Here is a 23,198-nt window from a genome sequence, read left to right as displayed (position 1 = left end):
CTAAAGTATAAACTACTGGGTCTAGAAGTATAAACTACTGTGTCTAGAAGTATAAACTACTGTGTCTAGAAGTATAAACTACTATATCTAGAAGTATAAACTACTGTGTCTAAAGTATAAACTACTTGGTCTAGAAGTATAAACTACTGTGTCTAGAAGTATAAACTACTGTGTCTAGAAGTATAAACTACTATATCTAGAAGTATAAACTACTGTGTCTAAAGTATAAACTACTTGGTCTAGAAGTATAAACTACTTGGTCTAGAAGTATAAACTACTGTGTCTAGAAGTATAAACTACTGTGTCTAGAAGTATAAACTACTATATCTAGAAGTATAAACTACTGTGTCTAAAGTATAAACTACTTGGTCTAGAAGTATAAACTACTTGGTCTAGAAGTATAAACTACTGTATCTAAAGTATAAACTACTGTGTTTAGAAGTATAAACTACTGGGTCTAGAAGTATAAACTACTTGGTCTAGAAGTATAAACTACTGTGTCTAGAAGTATAAACTACTGTGTCTAGAAGTATAAACTACTGTGTCTAGAAGTATAAACTACTGGGTCTAGAAGTATAATCTACTGGGTCTAGAAGTATAAACTACTGGGTCTAGAAGTATAAACTACTGTGTCTAGAAGAAGAGAAGTATGAACTGCTGTCTAAAGTATAAACTACTGTGTTTAGAAGTATAAACTACTGTGTCTAGAAGTATAAACTACTGTGTCTAGAAGTATAAACTACTGTGTCTATAAGTATGAACTGCTGTGTCTAAAGAATAAACTACTGTGTCTGAAGTATAAACTACTGTGTCTAGAAGAAGAGAAGTATAAACTACTGTGTCTATAAGTATAAACTACTGTGTCTATAAGTATAAACTACTGTGTCTAAAGAATAAACTACTGTGTCTGAAGTATAAACTACTGTGTCTATAAGTATAAACTACTGGGTCTAAAGAATAAACTACTGTGTCTGAAGTATAAACTACTGTGTCTAGAAGAAGAGAAGTATAAACTACTGTGTCTAAAGAATAAACTACTGTGTCTAGAAGTATAAACTACTGTGTCTAAAGAATAAACTACTGTGTCTGAAGTATAATCTACTGTGTCTATAAGTATAAACTACTGTGTCTGAAGTATAAACTACTGGGTCTAGAAGTATAAACTACTGTGTCTAGAAGAAGAGAAGTATAAACTACTGTGTCTAAAGAATAAACTATTGTGTCTAGAAGTATAAACTACTGTGTCTAGAAGAAGAGAAGTATAAACTACTGTGTCTAAAGAATAAACTACTGTGTCTAGAAGTATAAACTACTGTGTCTAGAAGAAGAGAAGTATAAACTACTGTGTCTAAAGAATAAACTACTGTGTCTAGAAGTATAAACTACTGTGTCTATAAGAAGAGAAGTATAAACTACTGTGTCTGAAGTATAAACTACTGTGTCTAGAAGTATAAACTACTGTGTCTATAAGAAGAGAAGTATAAACTACTGTGTCTGAAGTATAAACTACTGTGTCTAAAGAATAAACTACTGTGTCTGAAGTATAAACTACTGTGTCTATAAGTATAAACTACTGGGTCTATAAGTATAAACTACTGTGTCTAGAAGTATAAACTACTGTGTAGTAGAAAAGGTCAATGACTCCAACACAATGACATGGATAGAGTTCAGTATTCTTTCATTTTTTTGACTTCTATTAAAACACAGTTATACAGAACATTTGCAAACAATCACAAATTGCATCTTATATACAGCAACTATATATATATATCATATATATATATATATATATCATATATTTTTATATATTCCAGTTTGGTAGCCGGAGGAGAAAAATAATCAATGATATCAAACATATATAAACCAATAGGCTTTGCCTCACAACCGTAAACCTCGTCCAAAACCAACACAGTCATCTGTGAAATATAGGCTCCATATTTTACAGACATTGTAGAAAATGGCTTCAGATATCTTTATTAATCCGTTGTCATGACAGCTCTTCAATATTATTATAATTTTTTTTATCAGTTTTTACTCAATCGATGTTTAACCATTCGAAGCAATAATAACAGTATTAACATTGATGAAAACATATGAGACAATGGAAAAACACCCTATTGAAAAGAAGGTTTTTACAGTAATTCTGCATCCCAAACACACTATGTAGTGAATAGGGGGCCATTTTGACCACAGACATGTAGCAGGAGGCTGTTGGATCAGGAGGATCCGCAGGGCATGTTAGCCAGGGCCGTAGCCTAGGGGACTGTCCAGGGACATACCTCTCTGTCTGAGTGGCCCCTGGGAGCCAGGGCCAATGCCGGGGCCCATCATCCCACCCTGGGGGTGTGGGGGGCCCGGTCCCATCATGGGGCCCTGAGGGGACATGAGGGATCCCCCCTGCTGGCCGAATGGGTCCCCAGGGAGGCCCATACTTCTCTGCTTAGCCTGCATCAGCATGAGGTTCTGCTGGGCCATTAGGCTGTGTTGTTGGGAAGACATCATGGATGGGTGGGGCTGGGGGCCAAGGTGGCCGCCGTGGAGGAGGCTGTTCGCCATCATGGCCTGCTGTTGAAGCTGTTGCTGGGTGGGGCCTGGCCCCATACCTGTCCTCCCCATCATGTGTCCAGGATGCATCATGTGACCACCCGGACCCCCCATGCCCCTGGATCCCCCCTGGGGTATCCCCGCCATACCATGTCTACCCATCCCGCAGTGGGAGGGGTGGGGGGGCAGCTGCTGTTCTGCCATCATGTTCTGCAGGTTAGCAATGTGAGGGTTGGAGGAGGGGGCATTGCTGTGAGGGCCAGGGGCAGAGAGCTGTTTCAGCAGCTGTGGAGGAAGGGGGCCAGGGCCCTGGGAGCCAGGCTGGCCCTGGTGGGGGTTAGGGTGGTTCCCCTGGCCCTGCTGGACCCCGGACATGCCCTCTGCCTTGGGGAAATACTGCAGGGTGGAGGAGGGCTTGTCGGAGGGGATGATACGAGACAGGTCGAACTCCGGGATGCCAGAGTGGGTCGGTCGGATGACGTCACTCAGGTCGGGGCCGTCGGGGCCCAAAAAGGAGTCCGAGGGGTGGGGGCCGCGCTGGTGGGGGTGGGACATGCCCTTACTGAGCATGTGCTGCAGCTGCTGGGGGGGGATAACATCTTCTGGGTTCTGTTGGGAGAACTGGGGGGGCATACCGCCCAGAGGGGAGTGCATGGGGCCTCCGTGAGAGGGGTGCTGCATGCGAGGGAACCCTCCCATCTGGTTTTGGGGGTGCATGGGGGACAAGCTGTACCCCATCCTGTCCAGGGGTCCCCCTCCGGCACCCATCATGGCAGGGTTCATACCGTTCAGGCCCATTGGGTTGGGGGACAGCTGGCCACTGTGGGGCCCAATGGAACTCTGGGACAGCATCATAGAGCCCTGATGGTTCCCTGGGTTACCTGATAGTAGACAGAGAGACAGAGAGAGAGACAGACAGAGCGAGAGAGAGAGAGAGAGAGAGGAGAGAGACAGTGACAAACAAACAGACAGAGAGACAGAGAGAGACAGACAGAGCGAGAGAGAGAGGAGAGAGAGACAGAGAGAGACAGAGAGAGAGACAGAGAGAGACAGACAGAGCGAGAGAGAGAGACAGAGAGAGAGAGAGAGAGAGAGAGAGAGACAGAGAGACAGAGAGAGAGACAGAGAGAGAGAGAGAGAGAGAGAGAGAGAGAGACAGAGAGAGAGACAGAGCGAGAGAGAGAGACAGAGAGAGCGAGAGAGAGAGACAGAGAGAGAGAGAGAGAGAGAGACAGAGAGACAGAGAGAGAGACAGTGACAAACAAACAGACAGAGAGAGAGAGAGAGAGAGACAGAGAGACAGAGAGAGAGACAGACAGAGCGAGAGAGAGAGACAGAGAGAGAGAGAGAGAGAGAGAGACAGAGAGAGAGAGATAGAGAGAGACAGAGAGACAGAGAGAGAGACAGTGACAAACAAATAGACAGAGAGAGAGAGAGAGACAGAGAGACAGAGAGAGAGACAGACAGAGCGAGAGAGAGAGACAGAGAGAGAGAGAGAGAGACAGAGAGAGAGAGAGACAGAGAGAGAGACAGAGAGAGAGACAGAGAGAGAGAGAGAGAGAGACAGAGAGAGACAGAGAGAGACAGAGAGAGCAAGAGGGAGCAAGAGAGAGAGAGAGAGAGAGAGAAGAGAGACAATGACAAACAGACAGAGAGAGGATCATCACTATTTACTAAACAGGACCATTCATCGAATAACATTAACATGTAAATGAACATGCCCAATTTTAATCACAAAATGTTATATCTAATATGTTTTAAGAGACAATTAAAATAAAAAAATAAAAATTGCTCTCTCACAATCATGGAAATACAGAAAGATTGTTATACAAAAATGGTAGATTTAATCAAATATGGGTTACGTCTGGACTTTGACCAAGACAAGTGGTCAGCGTACCTCCGATGTTGACTCCGGACAGCAGAGGGCGATCTGGCATCATCTCGTCATCGGAGGTGGCAATGGTCTTGATAGCGTCGTGGTAGAGTGGGGTGGAGCTAGGCATGGCATACTTGGACATCTGTGACATAATGAGGGAGAGTGGGTTCTGAGTAGGAGGGTTGTCTGGCGATGAGGTGAAGGGCATGCTGGGAGCCATGGAACCAGGCTGGCTGATAGGGGTGGAGTTAGAACTCCTGGGGGGCAGTGATGGTCCTATCAGAGAGAAAGATCTTTAGTATCCAAAAATAGCGATTGCAACATGCAGATAAAATATTTTACTCTGTTACAAAGTTACAATTCTGTTAAAATTGTTTGAATTGTAATTTTTTTGTAAAAGATCTACACAAAATGCTCTGTAATGTCAAAATGGAAGAACCTTGATTAGATAAGTAATTTGAATACATGTTAGAAACACCTTTAGCATTAATTACAGCAGTTGAGTATTTGTGTTTATTATGGATCCCCATTAGTTCCTGCCAAAGCAGCAGCTACTCTTCCTGGGGTTTATTATGGATCCCCATTAGTTCCTGCCAAAGCAGCAGCTACTCTTCCTGGGGTTTATTAGGGATCCCCATTAGTTCCTGCCAAAGCAGCAGCTACTCTTCCTGGGGTTTATTAGGGATCCCCATTAGTTCCTGCCAAAGCAGCAGCTACTCTTCCTGGGGTTTATTATGGATCCCCATTAGTTCCTGGCAAAGCAGCAGCTACTCTTCCTGGGGTTTATTATGGATCCCCATTAGTCCCTGGCAAAGCAGCAGCTACTCTTCCTGGGGTTTATTATGGATCCCCATTAGTTCCTGCCAAAGCAGCAGCTACTCTTCCTGGGGTTTATTAGGGATCCCCATTAGTTCCTGCCAAAGCAGCAGCTACTCTTCCTGGGGTTTATTATGGATCCCCATTAGTTCCTGCCAAAGCAGCAGCTACTCTTCCTGGGGTTTATTAGGGATCCCCATTAGTTCCTGCCAAAGCAGCAGCTACTCTTCCTGGGGTTTATTAGGGATCCCCATTAGTTCCTGCCAAAGCAGCAGCTACTCTTCCTGGGGTTTATTATGGATCCCCATTAGTTCCTGCCAAAGCAGCAGCTACTCTTCCTGGGGTTTATTATGGATCCCCATTAGTTCCTGTCAAGTCAGCAGCTACTCTTCCTGGGGTTTATTATGGATCCCCATTAGTTCCTGTCAAGGCAGCAGCTACTCTTCCTGGGGTTTATTATGGATCCCCATTAGTTCCTGCCAAAGCAGCAGCTACTCTTCCTGGGGTTTATTATGGGTCCCCATTAGTTCCTGTCAAGTCAGCAGCTACTCTTCCTGGGGTTTATTATGGATCCCCATTAGTTCCTGCCAAGGCAGCAGCTACTCTTCCTGGGGTTTATCATGGATCCCAATTAGTTCCTGTCAAGTCAGCAGCTACTCTCCCTGGGGTTTATTATGGATCCCAATTAGTTCCTGTCAAGGCAGCAGCTACTCTTCCTGGGGTTTATTATGGATCCCCATTAGTTCCTGTCAAGGCAGCAGCTACTCTTCCTGGGGTTTATTATGGGTCCCCATTAGTTCCTGTCAAGTCAGCAGCTAATCTTCCTGTGGTTTATTATGGATCAGCATTAGTTCCTGTCAAGGCAGCAGCTACTCTTCCTGGGGTTTATTATGAATCCCCATTAGTTCCTGTCAAGGCAGCAGCTACTCTTCCTGGGGTTTATTATGGATCCCCATTAGTTCCTGCCAAAACAGCAGCTACTCTTCCTGGGGTTTATTATGGGTCCCCATTAGTTCCTGTCAAGTCAGAAGCTACTCTTCCTGGGGTTTATTATGGATCCTCATTAGTTCCTGCCAAGGCAGCAGCTACTCTTCCTGGGGTTTATCATGGATCCCCATTAGTTCCTGTCAAGTCAGCAGCTACTCTCCCTGGGGTTTATTATGGATCCCAATTAGTTCCTGTCAAGGCAGCAGCTACTCTTCCTGGGGTTTATTATGGATCCCCATTAGTTCCTGTCAAGGCAGCAGCTACTCTTCCTGGGGTTTATTATGGGTCCCCATTAGTTCCTGTCAAGTCAGCAGCTAATCTTCCTGTGGTTTATTATGGATCACCATTAGTTCCTGTCAAGGCAGCAGCTACTCTTCCTGGGGTTTATTATGGATTCCCATTAGTTCCTGCCAAGGCAGCAGCTACTCTTCCTGGGGTTTATTATGAATCCCCATTAGTTCCTGTCAAGGCAGCAGCTACTCTTCCTGGGGTTTATTATGGATCCCCATTAGTTCCTGCCAAAACAGCAGCTACTCTTCCTGGGGTTTATTATGGGTCCCCATTAGTTCCTGTCAAGTCAGAAGCTACTCTTCCTGGGGTTTATTATGGATCCTCATTAGTTCCTGCCAAGGCAGCAGCTACTCTTCCTGGGGTTTATCATGGATCCCCATTAGTTCCTGTCAAGTCAGCAGCTACTCTTCCTGGGGTTTATTATGGATCCCCATTAGTTCCTGTCAAGGCAGCAGCTACTCTTCCTGGGGTTTATTATGGATCCCCATTAGTTCCTGTCAAGGCAGCAGCTACTCTTCCTGGGGTTTATTATGGGTCCCCATTAGTTCCTGTCAAGTCAGCAGCTACTCTTCCTGGGGTTTATTATGGATCACCATTAGTTCCTGCCAAGGCAGCAGCTACTCTTCCTGGGGTTTATTATGGATTCCCATTAGTTCCTGCCAAGGCAGCAGCTACTCTTCCTGGGGTTTATTATGAATCCCCATTAGTTCCTGTCAAGGCAGCAGCTACTCTTCCTGGGGTTTATTATGGATCCCCATTAGTTCCTGCCAAGGCAGCAGCTACTCTTCCTGGGGTTTATTATGGATCCCCATTAGTTCCTGTCAAGGCAGCAGCTACTCTTCCTGGGGTTTATTATGGATCCCCATTAGTTCCTGTCAAGGCAGCAGCTACTCTTCCTGGGGTTTATTATGGATCCCCATTAGTTCCTGCCAAGACAGCAGCTACTCTTCCTGGGGTTTGTTATGGATCCCCATTACCTGCCAAGTCAGCAGCTCCTTTCTGGGGTTTATTATGGGTCCTGTCAATGCATACTCTCCCTGGGGTTTATTATGGATCCCAATTAGTTCCTGTCAAGGCAGCAGCTACTCTTCCTGGGGTTTATTATGTTCCTGTCAAGGCAGCAGCTACTCTTCCTGGGGTTTATTATGGATCCCCATTAGTTCCTGCCAAAACAGCAGCTACTCTTCCTGGGGTTTATTATGGGTCCCCATTAGTTCCTGTCAAGTCAGCAGCTACTCTTCCTGGGGTTTATTATGGATCCTCATTAGTTCCTGCCAAGGCAGCAGCTACTCTTCCTGGGGTTTATCATGGATCCCCATTAGTTCCTGTCAAGTCAGCAGCTACTCTTCCTGGGGTTTATTATGGATCCCCATTAGTTCCTGCCAAGGCAGCAGCTACTCTTCCTGGGGTTTATTATGGAACCCCATTAGTTCCTGCCAAGGCAGCAGCTTCTCTTCCTGGGGTTTATTATGGGTCCCCATTAGTTCCTGCCAAGGCAGCAGCTACTCTTCCTGGGGTTTATTATTGACCCCCATTAGTTCCTGCCAAGGCAGCAGCTACTCTTCCTGGGGTTTATTATGGATCCCCATTAGTTCCTGCCAAGGCAGCAGCTTCTCTTCCTGGGGTTTATTATGGGTCCCCATTAGTTCCTGTCAAGGCAGCAGCTACTCTTCCTGGGGTCCAGCAACATTAAGGCAGTTATACATCATTTTAAAACATTACAATACATTCACAACACACTGTGTGCCCTCAGGCCCCCACTCCACCACTACCACATATCTACAGTACTAAATCCATGTGTATGTATAGTGTGTGTCTATGTTTGTGCTGCTTCACAGTCCCCGCTGTTCCATAAGGTGTTTTTTAATCGGTTTTTAAATCTGATTCTACTGCTGCATCGTGGTATAGAGTTCCATGTAGTCATGGCTCTATGTAGTACTGTGGAATAGAGTTCCATGTAGTCATGGCTCTATGTAGTACTGTGGAATAGAGTTCCATGTAGTCATGGCTCTATGTAGTACTGTGGAATAGAGTTCCATGTGGTCATGGCTCTATGTAGAACTGTGGAATAGAGTTCCATGTAGTCATGGCTCTATGTAGTACTGTGGAATAGAGTTCCATGTAGTCATGGCTCTATGTAGTACTGTGGAATAGAGTTCCATGTAGTCATGGCTCTATGTGGTACTGTGGAATAGAGTTCCATGTAGGCATGGCTCTATGTAGTACTGTGGAATGGAGTTCCATGTAGTCATGGCTCTATGTAGTACTGTGGAATAGAGTTCCATGTAGTCATGGCTCTATGTAGTACTGTGGAATAGAGTTCCATGTAGTCATGGCTCTATGTAGTACTGTGGAATAGAGTTCCATGTAGTCATGGCTCTATGTGGTACTGTGGAATAGAGTTCCATGTAGTCATGGCTCTATGTAGTACTGTGGAATAGAGTTCCATGTAGTCGTGGCTCTATGTAGTACTGTGGAATAGAGTTCCATGTAGTCATGGCTCTATGTAGTACGGTGGAATAGAGTTCCAAGTAGTCATGGCTCTATGTAGTAATGTGGAATAGAGTTCCATGTAGTCGTGGCTCTATGTAGTACTGTGGAATAGAGTTCCATGTAGTCATGGCTCTATGTTGTACTGTGGAATAGAGTTTCATGTAGTCATGGCTCTATGTAGTACTGTGGAATAGAGTTCCATGTAGTCATGGCTCTATGTAGTACTGTGGAATAGAGTTCCATGTAGTCATGGCTCTATGTAGTACTGTGGAATAGAGTTCCATGTAGTCATGGCTCTATGTAGTACTGTGGAATAGAGTTCCATGTAGTCATGGCTCTATGTTGTGCTGTGGAATAGAGTTCCATGTAGTCATGGCTCTATGTAGTACTATGGAATAGAGTTCCATGTAGTCATGGCTCTATGTAGTACTGTGGAATAGAGTTCCATGTAGTCATGGCTCTATGTGGTACTGTGGAATAGAGTTCCATGTAGTCATGGCTCTATGTAGTACTGTAGAATAGAGTTCCATGTAGTCATGACTCTATGTAGTACTGTGGAATAGAGTTCCATGTAGTCATGGCTCTATGTAGTACTGTGGAATAGAGTTCCATGTAGTCATGGCTCTATGTAGTACTGTGGAATAGAGTTCCATGTAGTCATGGCTCTATGTAGTACTGTGGAATAGAGTTCCATGTTGTCATGGCTCTATGTAGTACTGTGGAATAGAGTTCCATGTAGTCATGGCTCTATGTAGTACTGTAGAATAGAGTTCCATGTAGTCATGGCTCTATGTAGTACTGTAGAATAGAGTTCCATGAAGTCATGGCTCTATGTAGTACTGTAGAATAGAGTTCCATGAAGTCATGGCTCTATGTAGTACTGTGCACCTCCCATAGTCTGTTCTGGACTTGGGGACTGTGAAGAGACCTCTGGTGACATGTCTTGTGGGGTATGTATGGGTGTCTGAGCTGTGTGTTAGTCGTTTAAACAGACCTCTGGTGGCATGTCTTGTGGGGTATGTATGGGGTGTCTGAGCTGTGTGTTAGTAGTTTAAACAGACAGCTCGGGAATTCAACCAATACCTCTCATAAATACCAGTAGTGATGAAGTCAATCACTCCTCTACTTTGAACCAGGAGGGATTAACATGCATATTATTCATGTTAGGTCTCTGTGTACATTAGAGGGTCAGCCGTGCTGCCCTGTTCTGAGCCAGCCGTGCTGCCCTGGTCTGAGACAGCCGTGCTGCCCTGGTCTGAGACAGCCGTGCTGCCCTGGTCTGAGACAGCCGTGCTGCCCTGGTCTGAGACAGCCGTGCTGCCCTGTTCTGAGCCAGCCGTGCTGCCCTGTTCTGAGACAGCCGTGCTGCCCTGGTATGAGACAGCCGTGCTGCCCTGGTCTGAGACAGCCGTGCTGCCCTGGTCTGAGACAGCCGTGCTGCCCTGGTCTGAGACAGCCGTGCTGCCCTGGTCTGAGACAGCCGTGCTGCCCTGTTCTGAGACAGCCGTGCTGCCCTGGTCTGAGACAGCCGTGCCGCCCGCCCTGGTCTGAGACAGCCGTGCCGCCCGCCCTGGTCTGAGACAGCCGTGCCGCCCGCCCTGGTCTGAGACAGCCGTGCCGCCCTGGTCTGAGACAGCCGTGCCGCCCTGGTCTGAGACAGCCGTGCCGCCCTGGTCTGAGACAGCCGTGCCGCCCTGGTCTGAGACAGCCGTGCCGCCCTGGTCTGAGACAGCCGTGCCGCCCTGTTCTGAGACAGCCGTGCCGCCCTGGTCTGAGACAGCCGTGCCGCCCTGGTCTGAGACAGCCGTGCCGCCCTGGTCTGAGACAGCCGTGCCGCCCTGGTCTGAGACAGCCGTGCCGCCCTGGTCTGAGACAGCCGTGCCGCCCTGGTCTGAGACAGCCGTGCCGCCCTGTTCTGAGACAGCCGTGCCGCCCTGTTCTGAGACAGCCGTGCCGCCCTGTTCTGAGACAGCCGTGCCGCCCTGTTCTGAGACAGCCGTGCCGCCCTGTTCTGAGACAGCCGTGCCGCCCTGGTCTGAGACAGCCGTGCCGCCTTGTTCTGAGACAGCCGTGCCGCCTTGTTCTGAGACAGCCGTGCCGCCTTGTTCTGAGACAGCCGTGCCGCCTTGTTCTGAGACAGCCGTGCCGCCTTGTTCTGAGACAGCCGTGCTGCCCTGGTATGAGACAGCCGTGTAATTTTCCTGTCCTTTTTTGTGGCACCTGACCACACTACTGAACAGAAGTCCAGGTGGGACAAAACTAGGGCCTGTAGGACCTGCCTTGTTGATAGTGTTGTTAAGAAGGTAGAAACTAGGGCCTGTAGGACCTGCCTTGTTGATAGTGTTGTTAAGAAGGTAGAAACTAGGGTCTGTCGGACCTGCGTTGTTGATAGTGTTGTTAAGAAGGTAGAAACTAGGGCCTGTAGGACCTGCGTTGTTGATAGTGTTGTTAAGAAGGTAGAAACTAGGGCCTGTAGGACCTGCCTTGTTGATAGTGCTGTTAAGGAGGTAGAAACTAGGACCTGCCTTGTTGATAGTGTTGTTAAGAAGGTAGAAACTAGGGCCTGTAGGACCTGCCTTGTTGATAGTGTTGTTAAGAAGGTAGAAACTGGGGCCTGTAGGACCTGCCTTGTTGATAGTGTTGTTAAGGTAGAAACTAGGACCTGCCTTGTTGATAGTGCTGTTAAGAAGGTAGAAACTAGGACCTGCCTTGTTGATAGTGCTGTTAAGAAGGTAGAAACTAGGGCCTGTAGGACCTGCCTTGTTGATAGGGCTGTTAAGAAGGTAGAAACTAGAGCCTTGTTGATAGTGTTGTTAAGGTAGAAACTAGGGCCTGTAGGACCTGCCTTGTTGACAGGGCTGTTAAGAAGGTAGAAACTAGAGCCTTGTTGATAGTGTTGTTAAGAAGGTAGAAACTGGGGCCTGTAGGACCTGCCTTGTTGATAGTGTTGTTAAGAAGGCAGAGCAGGGCTTTATAATAGACAGACTTCTCCCATCTTAGCTACTGCTGTACCAATATGTTTTGCCCAGGACAGTTTACAATCCAGGGTTACTCCAACCAGGGTTACTCCATCCAGGGTTACTCCAACCAGGGTTACTCCATCCAGGGTTACTCCATCCAGGGTTACTCCATCCAGGGTTACTCCATCCAGGGTTACTCCATCCAGTTTAGTCACGTCAACTTGCTCAATTTCCATGTTATTTATGACAAGATTTAGTTGAGGTTTAGTGAATGATTTATCTCAAATACAATGCTTTTAGTTTTAGAAATATTTAGGACTAACTTATTCCTTGCCACCCATTCTGAAACTAACTGCAGCTCTCTGTTCAGTGTTGCAGTGATTTCAGTCTCTGTAGTAACTGATATATATAGTGTTGAGTCATTTCTTTCAGACAATCAGTCATTTGTGTAAGTGCTGTGCTTGTTCAGTGTCCTTCCCTATAAGCATGCTGAAATTATGTTGTCCATTTGTTTACTGTAAAATAGCATTGTATCTGGTCAAACACCATTTTTTCCAGAAGTTTACTTAGGGTTGGTAACAGGCTGATTGGTCTGTTATTTGAGCCAGTAAAGGGGGCTTTACTATTCTTGGGTAGCGGAATGACTTTAGCTTCCCTCCAGGCCTGAGGGCAACACACTCTCTAGTAGGCTTACATTGAAGATGTGGCAAATAGGAGTCTCAATATGGTCTGCTATTATCCTCAGTAATCTTCCAACATCTGGTGGAAAGCCTTCCCAGAAGAGTGGAGGCTGTTACAGCAGCAATGTTCCAACATCTAGTGGAAAGCCTTCCCAGAAGAGTGGAGGCTGTTATAGCAGCAATGTTCCAACATCTAGTGGAAAGCCTTCCCAGAAGAGTGGAGGCTGTTATAGCAGCAATGTTCCAACATCTAGTGGAAAGCCTTCCCAGAAGAGTGGTGGCTGTTACAGCAGCAATGTTCCAACATCTAGTGGAAAGCCTTCCCAGAAGAGTGGAGGCTGTTATAGCAGCAATGTTCCAACATCTAGTGGAAAGCCTTCCCAGAAGAGTGGAGGCTGTTATGGCAGCAAAGCGGGGACCAACTTCATATTAATACCCATGATTTTGGAATGAGATGTTCGACGAGCAGGTGTCCACATACTTTTGGTAATGTAGTGTATATACATTAATAACTTGATCATGTTTAAAGATATATTTAATGTCTGATTTGTTATTGTTACCCATCTACCAATCACTGTCTCTCTTTATGAGGCTTTCGAAAAAGCTCCCTGGTCTTTGTAGTTGAATCTGTGCTTAAAATTCAATACTTAACCGAGGGACCCTTACAGATATTTTAGGACCCCCTGATAGTCATTCATGAAATCGCCCCCTATCATTTCAGAGTGAATCCATATAACTTAAAGATTTGTGAAGCCACGTTTTACTCCTGAACTAATTTTTGTCTAAACAAAAAGGTGCTGAATATTCATATTTATTATTTATTCATACTTACTAAAACACTTCTGCCATGACAATATTTTAGTTATAAAAGAAAATAAAAAAGTATTACATTTGTAAAAAAAAAAGTAGAAATTAGTTTTCACTTTGATATTATAGAGTATTTTCTGCAGATAGTAACAACAAAATGTGGAAACAATTCAACTGGGTGTCTACTTTTGGTGCGGCAGGAAGCCTAGTGGTTAGAGCATTGGGCCAGTAACCGAAAGGTTGCTAGATCGAATCCCCCGAGCTGACAAGGTAAAAATCTGCCATTTTGCCCCCTGAACAAGGCAGTTAACCGTCAGAATTTGTTCCTAACTGACTAGTTAAATAAAAAAAACTTTCTTCAGGCTCCTGATCTGAAGGAGTGATTCAATAGCTATAGTAAAATTTAGTGATAGTTCTTATCAGGGTGCCATCTGGGACATATCCTGTGTCTAGTTCTTACCAGTCTCTGTGGAGCTGCTGCCTCCGTTCCCCAGCCCCTTCCCACTGCTAAGTCCCCCAGGGCTGGGTAGAGCGGTCTTCGGAGAGGATGTCCACCCTGGAGACGACACCATGGCTGGAGACTTCAGACGTCCAGGGGAGTCTGAGGGGGAGCGCATACCCAGGGAGGGGCCCATCACCTGGGGTGACTTCATGGAGGAAGAGGAGGGGGTCCCGGCCCCAGAGGCAGGGGGTAGGGGGTGTTGCTGGCTCTGAGGACCCCCAGCGGAGGATATCTGAGAGGGGGACTTAAGTCCCGCGGCGGGAGAGTTCATGAGAGGCGATGGCTCCTGGTTAAGGGATGGAGACTTGAGCTGGTGAGGGGGAGGGGGCATCGCCGGGGAGACCATACCGGGGTTCACGTTGATGGACAGGTCCGAAGGGTGGTGGGGGCCGAGGTCTGCGCCCCGGGGTCCCCCACCACCACCACCCATGGGCATGTGGCTGAGGCGAGACGTACCCCCCATGTGAGGCCCCCCACCATGCTGGTCGGTCAAGCCGAACATGTTAGCCCCGGGCCCCTGGAGGTAACCCCCATCGCCTCCTCCCGGTCCCCCAGGGAAGGGCCCCTGGTTGGGGAAGTGGAGCGGGCCGTCTGGTCCCTGGAGCATCACTTTACTCCCTCCATGTCCTGCATCATTCTGGGCGGCCCGGATCCGAGCGATGTCCTCTTGGCTCAGCAAGTCCCTTAAAGGACCCTCTAGTGGCCCTCCTCCTCCTCCTCTCAGCTTCTGCAGCATCATCTGCTGCTGCTGGTTCATCATGTTAACGTTCATGTTCATCCCCCCTGGGCCGAGAGAGGAGTCTACCAGATCTCTCATCTGGGGTCCCCCTCCTCCTACACCACCGCCCGGGGACCCCATCATCTCCCTGGATCCTAGGAAGTCCATGGGGTCCCCCCTTGATCCTGGCCCTCTGCCCATCCCCTGGTTGGGGAACCCCCCTGGCCCCTCCATCATCCTGGGGCCCCCCATACCCTGTTGTTGGACTATCCTCTCCAGCTCCAGGTGGTGGAGCCCCTGTAGCTGCCTCTTCTCCATGATGCGGAACATATCTTCCCGGGTCAGCATGCGCTCAGGGTCACCCTGCATGTGTTGGGGGGGTCCCCCACCTGGCCCCCCATGGTAGAATGGCCCCCTGCCACCACCCATCATGTTGGGGGGAAGGTCCTCTATCCACATGCCTGGCCTGGCTGCCCGCTGGGGGCTGAGACCCTCGATGGATAACACCCCTCCAGGACTGCTTGGGAACCCCCCCCCTCCAGGGGGAACCCTCTGCATCTGGCCCAGGAACCGTGGCCCCCGGGGCCCCTCCTGGTGCATGTCTATCATCCGAGGGTTACCGGGCCCCATCCCTCCCGGTCCCATTCCTCCCGGACCCATCATGGGCCCCCCGGGCCCCCACTGCTGCTCCCCAGACTTGCTGTGGTATGGCGGAGGGGGACCCCTCATCATAACCGGGGGACTCATCTCCTGCATCAATCTGAAGTGCTGTGGGTGTGTGTGAGGGTTAGGCTGAAGCTCCTCCTGCCTTCTCTTCTCCTGATAATAATCCTCCTGCAGCTGCCTCCAGGCCACCTGCTCTGGGGTCAGTCCGTCAGGACCCAAGAGGGGCCCCATGTCCAGGCCCCCGGGGGAGTGGAGGTGGCGGTCGGGGTGGTGGGGACCCCCCACGGGAGAGCCGTCCATCCCCCCTGCCCCCCCCAGATGCTGCGCCTGGGAGATGATGGACCTGAGAGGCTCCTCGTACTTCTTCATCTTGCCCATAGGGGGAAGCAACATGTTGTTAGCATCGTTGTTATTATTACCGCTATTCTCCGCGTCCTCCTGCGGACCGCCGCCACTACCTTCTGTGTTATTGTTGTTTACATTGTTGGGGTTGTTGTTGGGGCCTGGTGGCTCTCCGGCGCCCCCTGCTGTCCCGGAGCGGAGCAAAAGCCTCTCGATGTCCCTGAGGGTCTGTAGAGACCTCTCTCTGTGTTCCAGCTGTTCTTTAGACAGACCCCCGTCTCCTCCATTACCCCCCGGACCACCCCCGCCCCTCGCCCCCACGTCGACCTGCAGGTGGGCTGAGAGCACCGAGGGGCTACCCGACGGAGACACCCCCGTGCTGGCGTGAGGCAGCACCCCTTTCCCCTCCCCTCCACGACCTCCACCCCCAGGGCCTGGGCCAGAAGGTATAGGTGCAACAGCGTTCCCTGGCTGGTGGGAGGGAGTACTGCTAATGTTATTGGAGGCTCCAAGACCCCCCGGTCTGCTCTGGGGGGGCTCAGAGTCGGGGTGTCCCGTGGAAGAGGGTGTCCTGCTTCCCGCAGCCTGAAGGTGGCTCCCTACCACAGAGGCCGGTCTGGGGGTGCCGCTCTGGGACTTGGGGGTGCCCATGGGAGGGGTGCTACTGGAGCTCAGCTGCCCTGACAGACTGGGATGTTTCCCTGATGGGACACACTGTGGGAGAGGAGAGACAGGGGGGAGGGGAGAGACAGGGGGAGGGGAGAGACAGGGGGGAGGGGAGAGAAAGACAGGGGGAGGGGAGAGAAAGATAGGGGGAGGGGAGAGAAAGACAGGGGGAGGGGAGAGACAGGGGGAGGGGAGAGGCAGGGGGGAGGGGAGAGAAAGACAGGGGGAGGGGAGAGAAAGATAGGGGGAGGGGAGAGAAAGACAGGGGGAGGGGAGAGAAAGACAGGGGGAGGGGAGAGAAAGACAGGGGGAGGGGAGAGAAAGACAGGGGGAGGGGAGAGAAAGACAGGGGGAGGGGAGAGACAGACAGGGGGAGGGGAGAGACAGGGGGGAGGGGAGAGAAAGACAGGGGGAGAGGAGAGACAGGGGTAGAGGAGAGACAGGGGGGAGAGGAGGAGAGGAGAGACAGGGGGGAGGGGAGAGAAGGACGGGGGAGGGGAGAGACAGGGGTAGAGGAGACAGATCAGAACTATTACAGGTTGTTAATAAACCCTTCTCATAATACATTTTAAAGGTTCAGAAATGCTTATGACAAGTATTAAAGCATTATAGTGTTCGGTAGTGTTACACTGTTCGGTAGTGTTACACTGTTCGGTAGTGTTACACTGTTCGGTAGTGTTACACTGTTCGGTAGTCTTACACTGTTCGGTAGTCTTACACTGTTCGGTAGTGTTACACTGTTCGGTAGTGTTACACTGTTCGGTAGTGTTACACTGTTCGGTAGTGTTACACTGTTCGGTAGTGTTACACTGTTCGGTAGTCTTACACTGTTCGGTAGTCTTACACTGTTAGGTAGTCTTACACTGTTCGGTAGTGTTACACTGTTCTGTAGTGTTATACTGTTCGGTAGTGTTACACTGTTCTGTAGTGTTATACTGTTCTGTAGTGTTACACTGTTCTGTAGTGTTATACTGTTCTGTAGTGTTACCGACACCTGTATACTCATGGAGACTTTAAGCAAAGCATTGTATATCTGAAGCAAAACACAGTCTGTAGTTTCTACTACAAATGGGAACAAAGACAAGTATGTGAACAGATAAAGATGCAGCTTCACACCTCCTCGAACACCTGGAGGTTCACACTTTCACTTCCCACTTCCTCAAACACCTGGAGCTTCACACTTTCACTTCCCATTAGTCAGATATCACCCTGTACTATCAGTACCCACTAGTCAGATATCCCCCTGTACTATCAGTACCCACTAGTCAGATATCACCCTGTACTATCAGTACCCACTAGTCAGCTATCACCCTGTACTATCAGTACCCACTTTTCAGATATCACCCTGTACCATCAGTACCCACTAGTCAGATATCACCCTGTACTATCAGTACCCACTAGTCAGATATCACCCTGTACTATCAGTACCCACTAGTCAGATATCACCCTGTACAATCACCCTGTACCATCAGTACCCACTAGTCAGATATCACCCTGTACCATCACCCTGTACTATCACCCTGCACAATCAGTACCCACTAGTCAGATATCACCCTGTACTATCACCCTGTACCATCAATACCCACTAATCAGATATCACCCTGTACCATCAGTACCCACTAGTCAGATATCACCCTGTACCATCACCCTGTACTATCAGTACCCACAAGTCAGATATCACCCTGTAACATCAGTACCCACTAGTCAGATATCACCCTGTACTATCAGTATCCACTAGTCAGATATCACCCTGTACTATCAGTACCCACTAGTCAGATATCACCCTGTACAATCACCCTGTACCATCAGTACCCACTAGTCAGATATCACCCTGTACCATCACCCTGTACTATCACCCTGCACCATCAGTACCCACTAGTCAGATATCACCCTGTACTATCACCCTGTACCATCAGTACCCACTAGTCAGAAATCACCCTGTACCATCAGTACCCACTAATCAGATATCACCCTGTATCATCAGTACCCACTAGTCAGATATCACCCTGTACTATCAGTATCCACTAGTCAGATATCACCCTGTACTATCAGTACCCACTAGTCAGATATCACCCTGTACAATCACCCTGCACTATCAGTACCCACAAGTCAGATATCACCCTGTACCATCAGTACCCACTAATCAGATATCACCCTGTATCATCAGTACCCACTAGTCAGATATCACCCTGTACTATCAGTATCCACTAGTCAGATATCACCCTGTACTATCAGTACCCACTAGTCAGATATCACCCTGTACCATCACCCTGCACTATCAGTACCCACAAGTCAGATATCACCCTGTAACATCAGTACCCACTAGTCAGATATCACCCTGTACTGGTATCACCCTGTACCATCAGTACCCACTAGTCAGATATCACCCTGTACTATCACCCTGTACCATCAGTACTCACTAGTCAGATATCACCCTGTACTGGTATCACCCTGTACCATCAGTACCCACTAGTCAGATATCACCCTGTACTGGTATCACCCTGTACCATCAGTACCCACTAGTCAGATATCACCCTGTACTATCACCCTGTACTATCAGTACTCACTAGTCAGATATCACCCTGTACTGGTATCACCCTGTACCATCAGTACCCACTAGTCAGATATCACCCTGTACTATCACCCTGTACCATCAGTACCCACTAGTCAGATATCACCCTGTACTATCACCCTGTACCATCAGTACCCACTAGTCAGATATCACCCTGTACTATCACCCTGTACCATCAGTACCCACTAGTCAGATATCACCCTGTACTATCAGTACCCACTAGTCAGATATCACCCTGTACTGGTATCACCCTGTACCATCAGTACCCACTAGTCAGATATCACCCTGTACTGGTATCACCCTGTACCATCAGTACCCACTAGTCAGATATCACCCTGTACTATCAGTACCCACTAGTCAGATATCACCCTGTACTATCACCCTGTACCATCAGTACCCACTAGTCAGATATCACCCTGTACTATCAGTACCCACTAGTCAGATATCACCCTGTACTATCAGTACCCACTAGTCAGATATCACCCTGTACTATCAGTACCCACTAGTCAGATATCACCCTGTACTATCACCCTGTACCATCAGTACCCACTAGTCAGATATCACCCTGTACTATCACCCTGTACCATCAGTACCCACTAGTCAGATATCACCCTGTACTATCACCCTGTACCATCAGTACCCACTAGTCAGATATCACCCTGTACTATCACCCTGTACCATCAGTACCCAGATATCTTTCAGTAATTTGGACGTCTTGAAATGTTATAGTGCAGTATTTCGCAAGTCAATTTTCTTTTCATGAAAGCGAGTCGTCTATTGCTAAACAACAAACTCTCTGTTGAAGAATCCCTACTGTTGAATTACTGACGAAAGTGAGTAGACTTTGGTTTCCGAACTGCGGCATGTCTCTGAAAAACCCTTGCCGAAGACCAAAACGTCCCAAAATATAATTATAATATATGCACAACCTATTCCAAACTGCATCGGATGGGAAGTATGCAAACGCCTTAAGAGCGGAGTGGGTTGGTGGGTATCTTTTCAGTGTGTGTTGGTGGGTATCTTTTCAGTGTGTGTTGGTGGGTATCTTTGTAGTGTGGGTAGTTGCGTATCTTTTCAGTGTGAGTATCTTTTCAGTGTGGGTATCTTTTCAGTGTAGGTATCTTTTCAGTGTGGTTAGCTGCGTATCTTTTCAGTGTGGGTAGCTGACCTGCTCCAGTTGTTTGGTCCGTGGGACGTTCTGCTGGTGGAACAGGAGAATGGAGTCTGAGTGGCCGTGCATCACTGATTCAGCAGCACTGAGAGACAGACAGATTACACAGGGTTAATACTTCAGAGTAGCTACTAGACCCACAGTGCTGTTGATGCTTCTCTCTATAACAGCTTAATGCAAAAGGGCCTACTTTACCTGGGTAACTACTGGGTAACTACTTTACCTGGGTTAGGGGGTACTACTTTACCTGGGTTACCACTACCTGGGTTAGGGGGTACTACTTTACCTGAGTTACCACTTTACCTGGGTTAGGGGGTACCACTTTACCTGGGTTAGTGGGTACTACTTTACCTGGGTTACCACTACCTGGGTTAGGGGGTACTACTTTACCTGGGTTAACACTTTACCTGGGTTAGGGGGTACTACTTTACCTGGGTTACCACTTTACCTGGGTTAGGGGGTACTACTTTACCTGGGTTACCACTACCTGGGTTAGGGGGTAGTACTTTACCTGGGTTACCACTACCTGGGTTAGGGGGTACTACTTTACCTGGGTTACCACTACCTGGGTTAGGGGGTACTACTTTACCTGGGTTACCACTACCTGGGTTAGGGGGTACTACTTTACCTGGGTTACCACTACCTGGGTTAGGGGGTACTACTTTACCTGGGTTACCACTACCTGGGTTAGGGGGTAGTACTTTACCTGGGTTACCACTACCTGGGTTAGGGGGTACTACTTTACCTGGGTTACCACTACCTGGGTTAGGGGGTACTACTTTACCTGGGTTACCACTACCTGGGTTAGGGGGTACTACTTTACCTGGGTTAAGGGGTACTACTTTACCTGGGTTAGGGGGTACTACTCCACCTGGGTTAGGGGGGAGTACTACTGCACCTGGGTTAGGGGGTACTACTCCACCTGGGTTAAGGGGTACTACTCCACCTGGGTTAGGGGGTACTACTCCACCTGGGTTTGGGGGTACTACTCCATCTGGGTTAAGGGGGTACTACTCCATCTGGGTTAAGGTTACTACTCCACCTGGGTTTGGGGGTACTACTCCACCTGGGTTAGGGGGTACTACTCCTCCTGGGTTTGGGGGTACTACTCCACCTGGGTTTGGGGGTACTACTCCACCTGGGTTTGGGGGTACTACTCCACCTGGGTTTGGGGGTACTACTCCACCTGGGTTTGGGGGTACTACTCCACCTGGGTTAGGGGGTACTACTCCACCTGGGTTAGGGGGTACTACTCCATCTGGGTTTGGGGGTACTACTCCACCTGGGTTTGGGGGTACTACTCCACCTGGGTTAGGGGGTACTACTCCATCTGGGTTTGGGGGTACTACTCCATCTGGGTTAAGGGGGTACTACTCCATCTGGGTTTGGGGGTACTACTCCACCTGGGTTTGGGGGTACTACTCCACCTGGGTTTGGGGGTACTACTCCACCTGGGTTAGGGGGTACTACTCCATCTGGGTTAAGGGGGTACTACTCCATCTGGGTTAAGGGGGTACTACTCCATCTGGGTTTGGGGGTACTACTCCATCTGGGTTTGGGGGTACTACTCCATCTGGGTTTGGGGGTACTACTCCATCTGGGTTTGGGGGTACTACTCCACCTGGGTTAAGGTTACTACTTCACCTGTTGTTTAGTCATTTTAGTACAAAATAAACATTACAAGACCAGACCACAAAAATTGATTTGTTCAATTCATGCACTTTTCGACTCAGCATTTTTGTGTGAAGGGCCTTTTATCTCACCACCTGAGGTGTGTGTGTGTGTGTGCACATGTGTGTGTTGATATTGTGTGTGCATGTCTCACCTGTTGGCCAGGCTGGTAGTGAAGACATAGACCACCTGCTGAGCAGGGCGAGGCATCTCTGACCTTTGACCTCCTGGTCCCAGACCACGCCCCATCCCAGGGGTCAGAGCTGGGTCAGGGGGGAGGGGCACTGGCCCAGCTTTGGAGGATGGGCCGGAGAGACCCTGGAGAGGCCCTGATGACATCACAGAGAGAAGAGGCAAAGGCAGGATTATAGCGTATGTCCCAAATGGCCCATAGGACACTATATACAGTAGGGCATAGGGTGGGCCCTGGTCAATAGTAGGGCACTATATAGGGTGGGCCCTGGTCAATAGTAGGGCACTATATACAGTAGGAGATAGGGTGGGCCCTGGTCAATAGTAGGACACTATATACAGTAGGAAAAAGGGTGGGCCCTGGTCAATAGTAGGACACTATATACAGTAGGAGATAGGGTGAGCCCTGGTCAATAGTAGGGCACTATATACAGTAGGAGATAGGGTGGGCCCTGGTCAATAGTAGGGCACTATATAGGGAGGGCCCTGGTCAATAGCTTTCCCTACCCTTAACCTTGTTCTGAACACCTCCAAAATCAAAGGTCATGTGGTTTGGTAAGAAGAATGCCCCTCTCCCCACAGGTGTGATTACTACCTCTGAGGGTTTAGAGTGTGAGGTAGTCACCTCATACAAGTACTTGGGAGTATGGCTAGACGGTACACTGTCCTTCTCTCACCACATATCCAAGCTGCAGGCTAAAGTTAAATCGAGACCTGATTGATAAAATAAAAATATATAAAAGGAACAGGGGGTACCGGTACAGAGTCAATGTGGAGGCTATATACAGGGGGTACCGGTACAGAGTCAATGTGGAGGCTATATACAGGGTATTACGGTACAGAGTCAATGTGGAGGCTATATACAAGGTGTTACGGTACAGAGTCAATGTGGAGGCTATATACAGGGTGTTACGGTACAGAGTCAATGTGGAGGCTATATACAGGGGGTACCGGTACAGAGTCAATGTGGAGGCTATATACAGGGGGTACCGGTACAGAGTCAATGTGGAGGCTATATACAGGGTATTACGGTACAGAGTCAATGTGGAGGCTATATACAGAGGGGTACCGGTACAGAGTCAATGTGGAGGCTATATACAGGGTGTTACGGTACAGAGTCAATGTGGAGGCTATATACAGGGGGTACCGGTACAGAGTCAATGTGGAGGCTATATACAGGGGGTACCGGTACAGAGTCAATGTGGAGGCTATATACAGGGTATTACGGTACCGAGTCAATGTGG

General features: G+C 48.4%; 1 protein-coding gene across 1 annotated transcript; it reads right to left on the bottom strand.

The window, feature by feature from the left end:
• Positions 1 to 1,958: 1,958 nt before the first annotated feature.
• On the bottom strand, positions 1,959 to 22,101 carry LOC139398500 (B-cell CLL/lymphoma 9-like protein). Its single transcript, XM_071144451.1, has 5 exons — positions 21,917 to 22,101; positions 20,089 to 20,176; positions 13,915 to 16,396; positions 4,442 to 4,696; positions 1,959 to 3,425 (listed from the first exon to the last, which is right to left on the bottom strand). Exons 1-5 carry the CDS (start codon positions 22,099 to 22,101, stop codon positions 2,239 to 2,241), a joined length of 4,197 nt encoding a protein of 1,398 aa, XP_071000552.1. The 3' UTR covers positions 1,959 to 2,238.
• Between the last annotated feature and the right edge of the window lie 1,097 nt (positions 22,102 to 23,198).

This window comes from Oncorhynchus clarkii, unplaced genomic scaffold, assembly GCF_045791955.1.
Source record: "Oncorhynchus clarkii lewisi isolate Uvic-CL-2024 unplaced genomic scaffold, UVic_Ocla_1.0 unplaced_contig_11158_pilon_pilon, whole genome shotgun sequence".
NCBI lineage: Eukaryota > Metazoa > Chordata > Actinopteri > Salmoniformes > Salmonidae > Oncorhynchus > Oncorhynchus clarkii.
This window is presented reverse-complemented; position numbering and strand designations above follow the sequence as displayed.

Excerpts from the sequence above, each read along its gene's own strand:
- LOC139398500 (XM_071144451.1), bottom strand. The coding sequence starts at position 22,101 with ATGTCATCAGGGCCTCTCCAGGGTCTCTCCGGCCCATCCTCCAAAGCT. Across the intron at positions 20,177-21,916 it reads ACTACCAGCCTGGCCAACAG|TGCTGCTGAATCAGTGATGC; the intron begins GTGAGACATGCA and ends TCTGTCTCTCAG. Across the intron at positions 16,397-20,088 it reads GGACCAAACAACTGGAGCAG|TGTGTCCCATCAGGGAAACA; the intron begins GTCAGCTACCCA and ends CCTCTCCCACAG.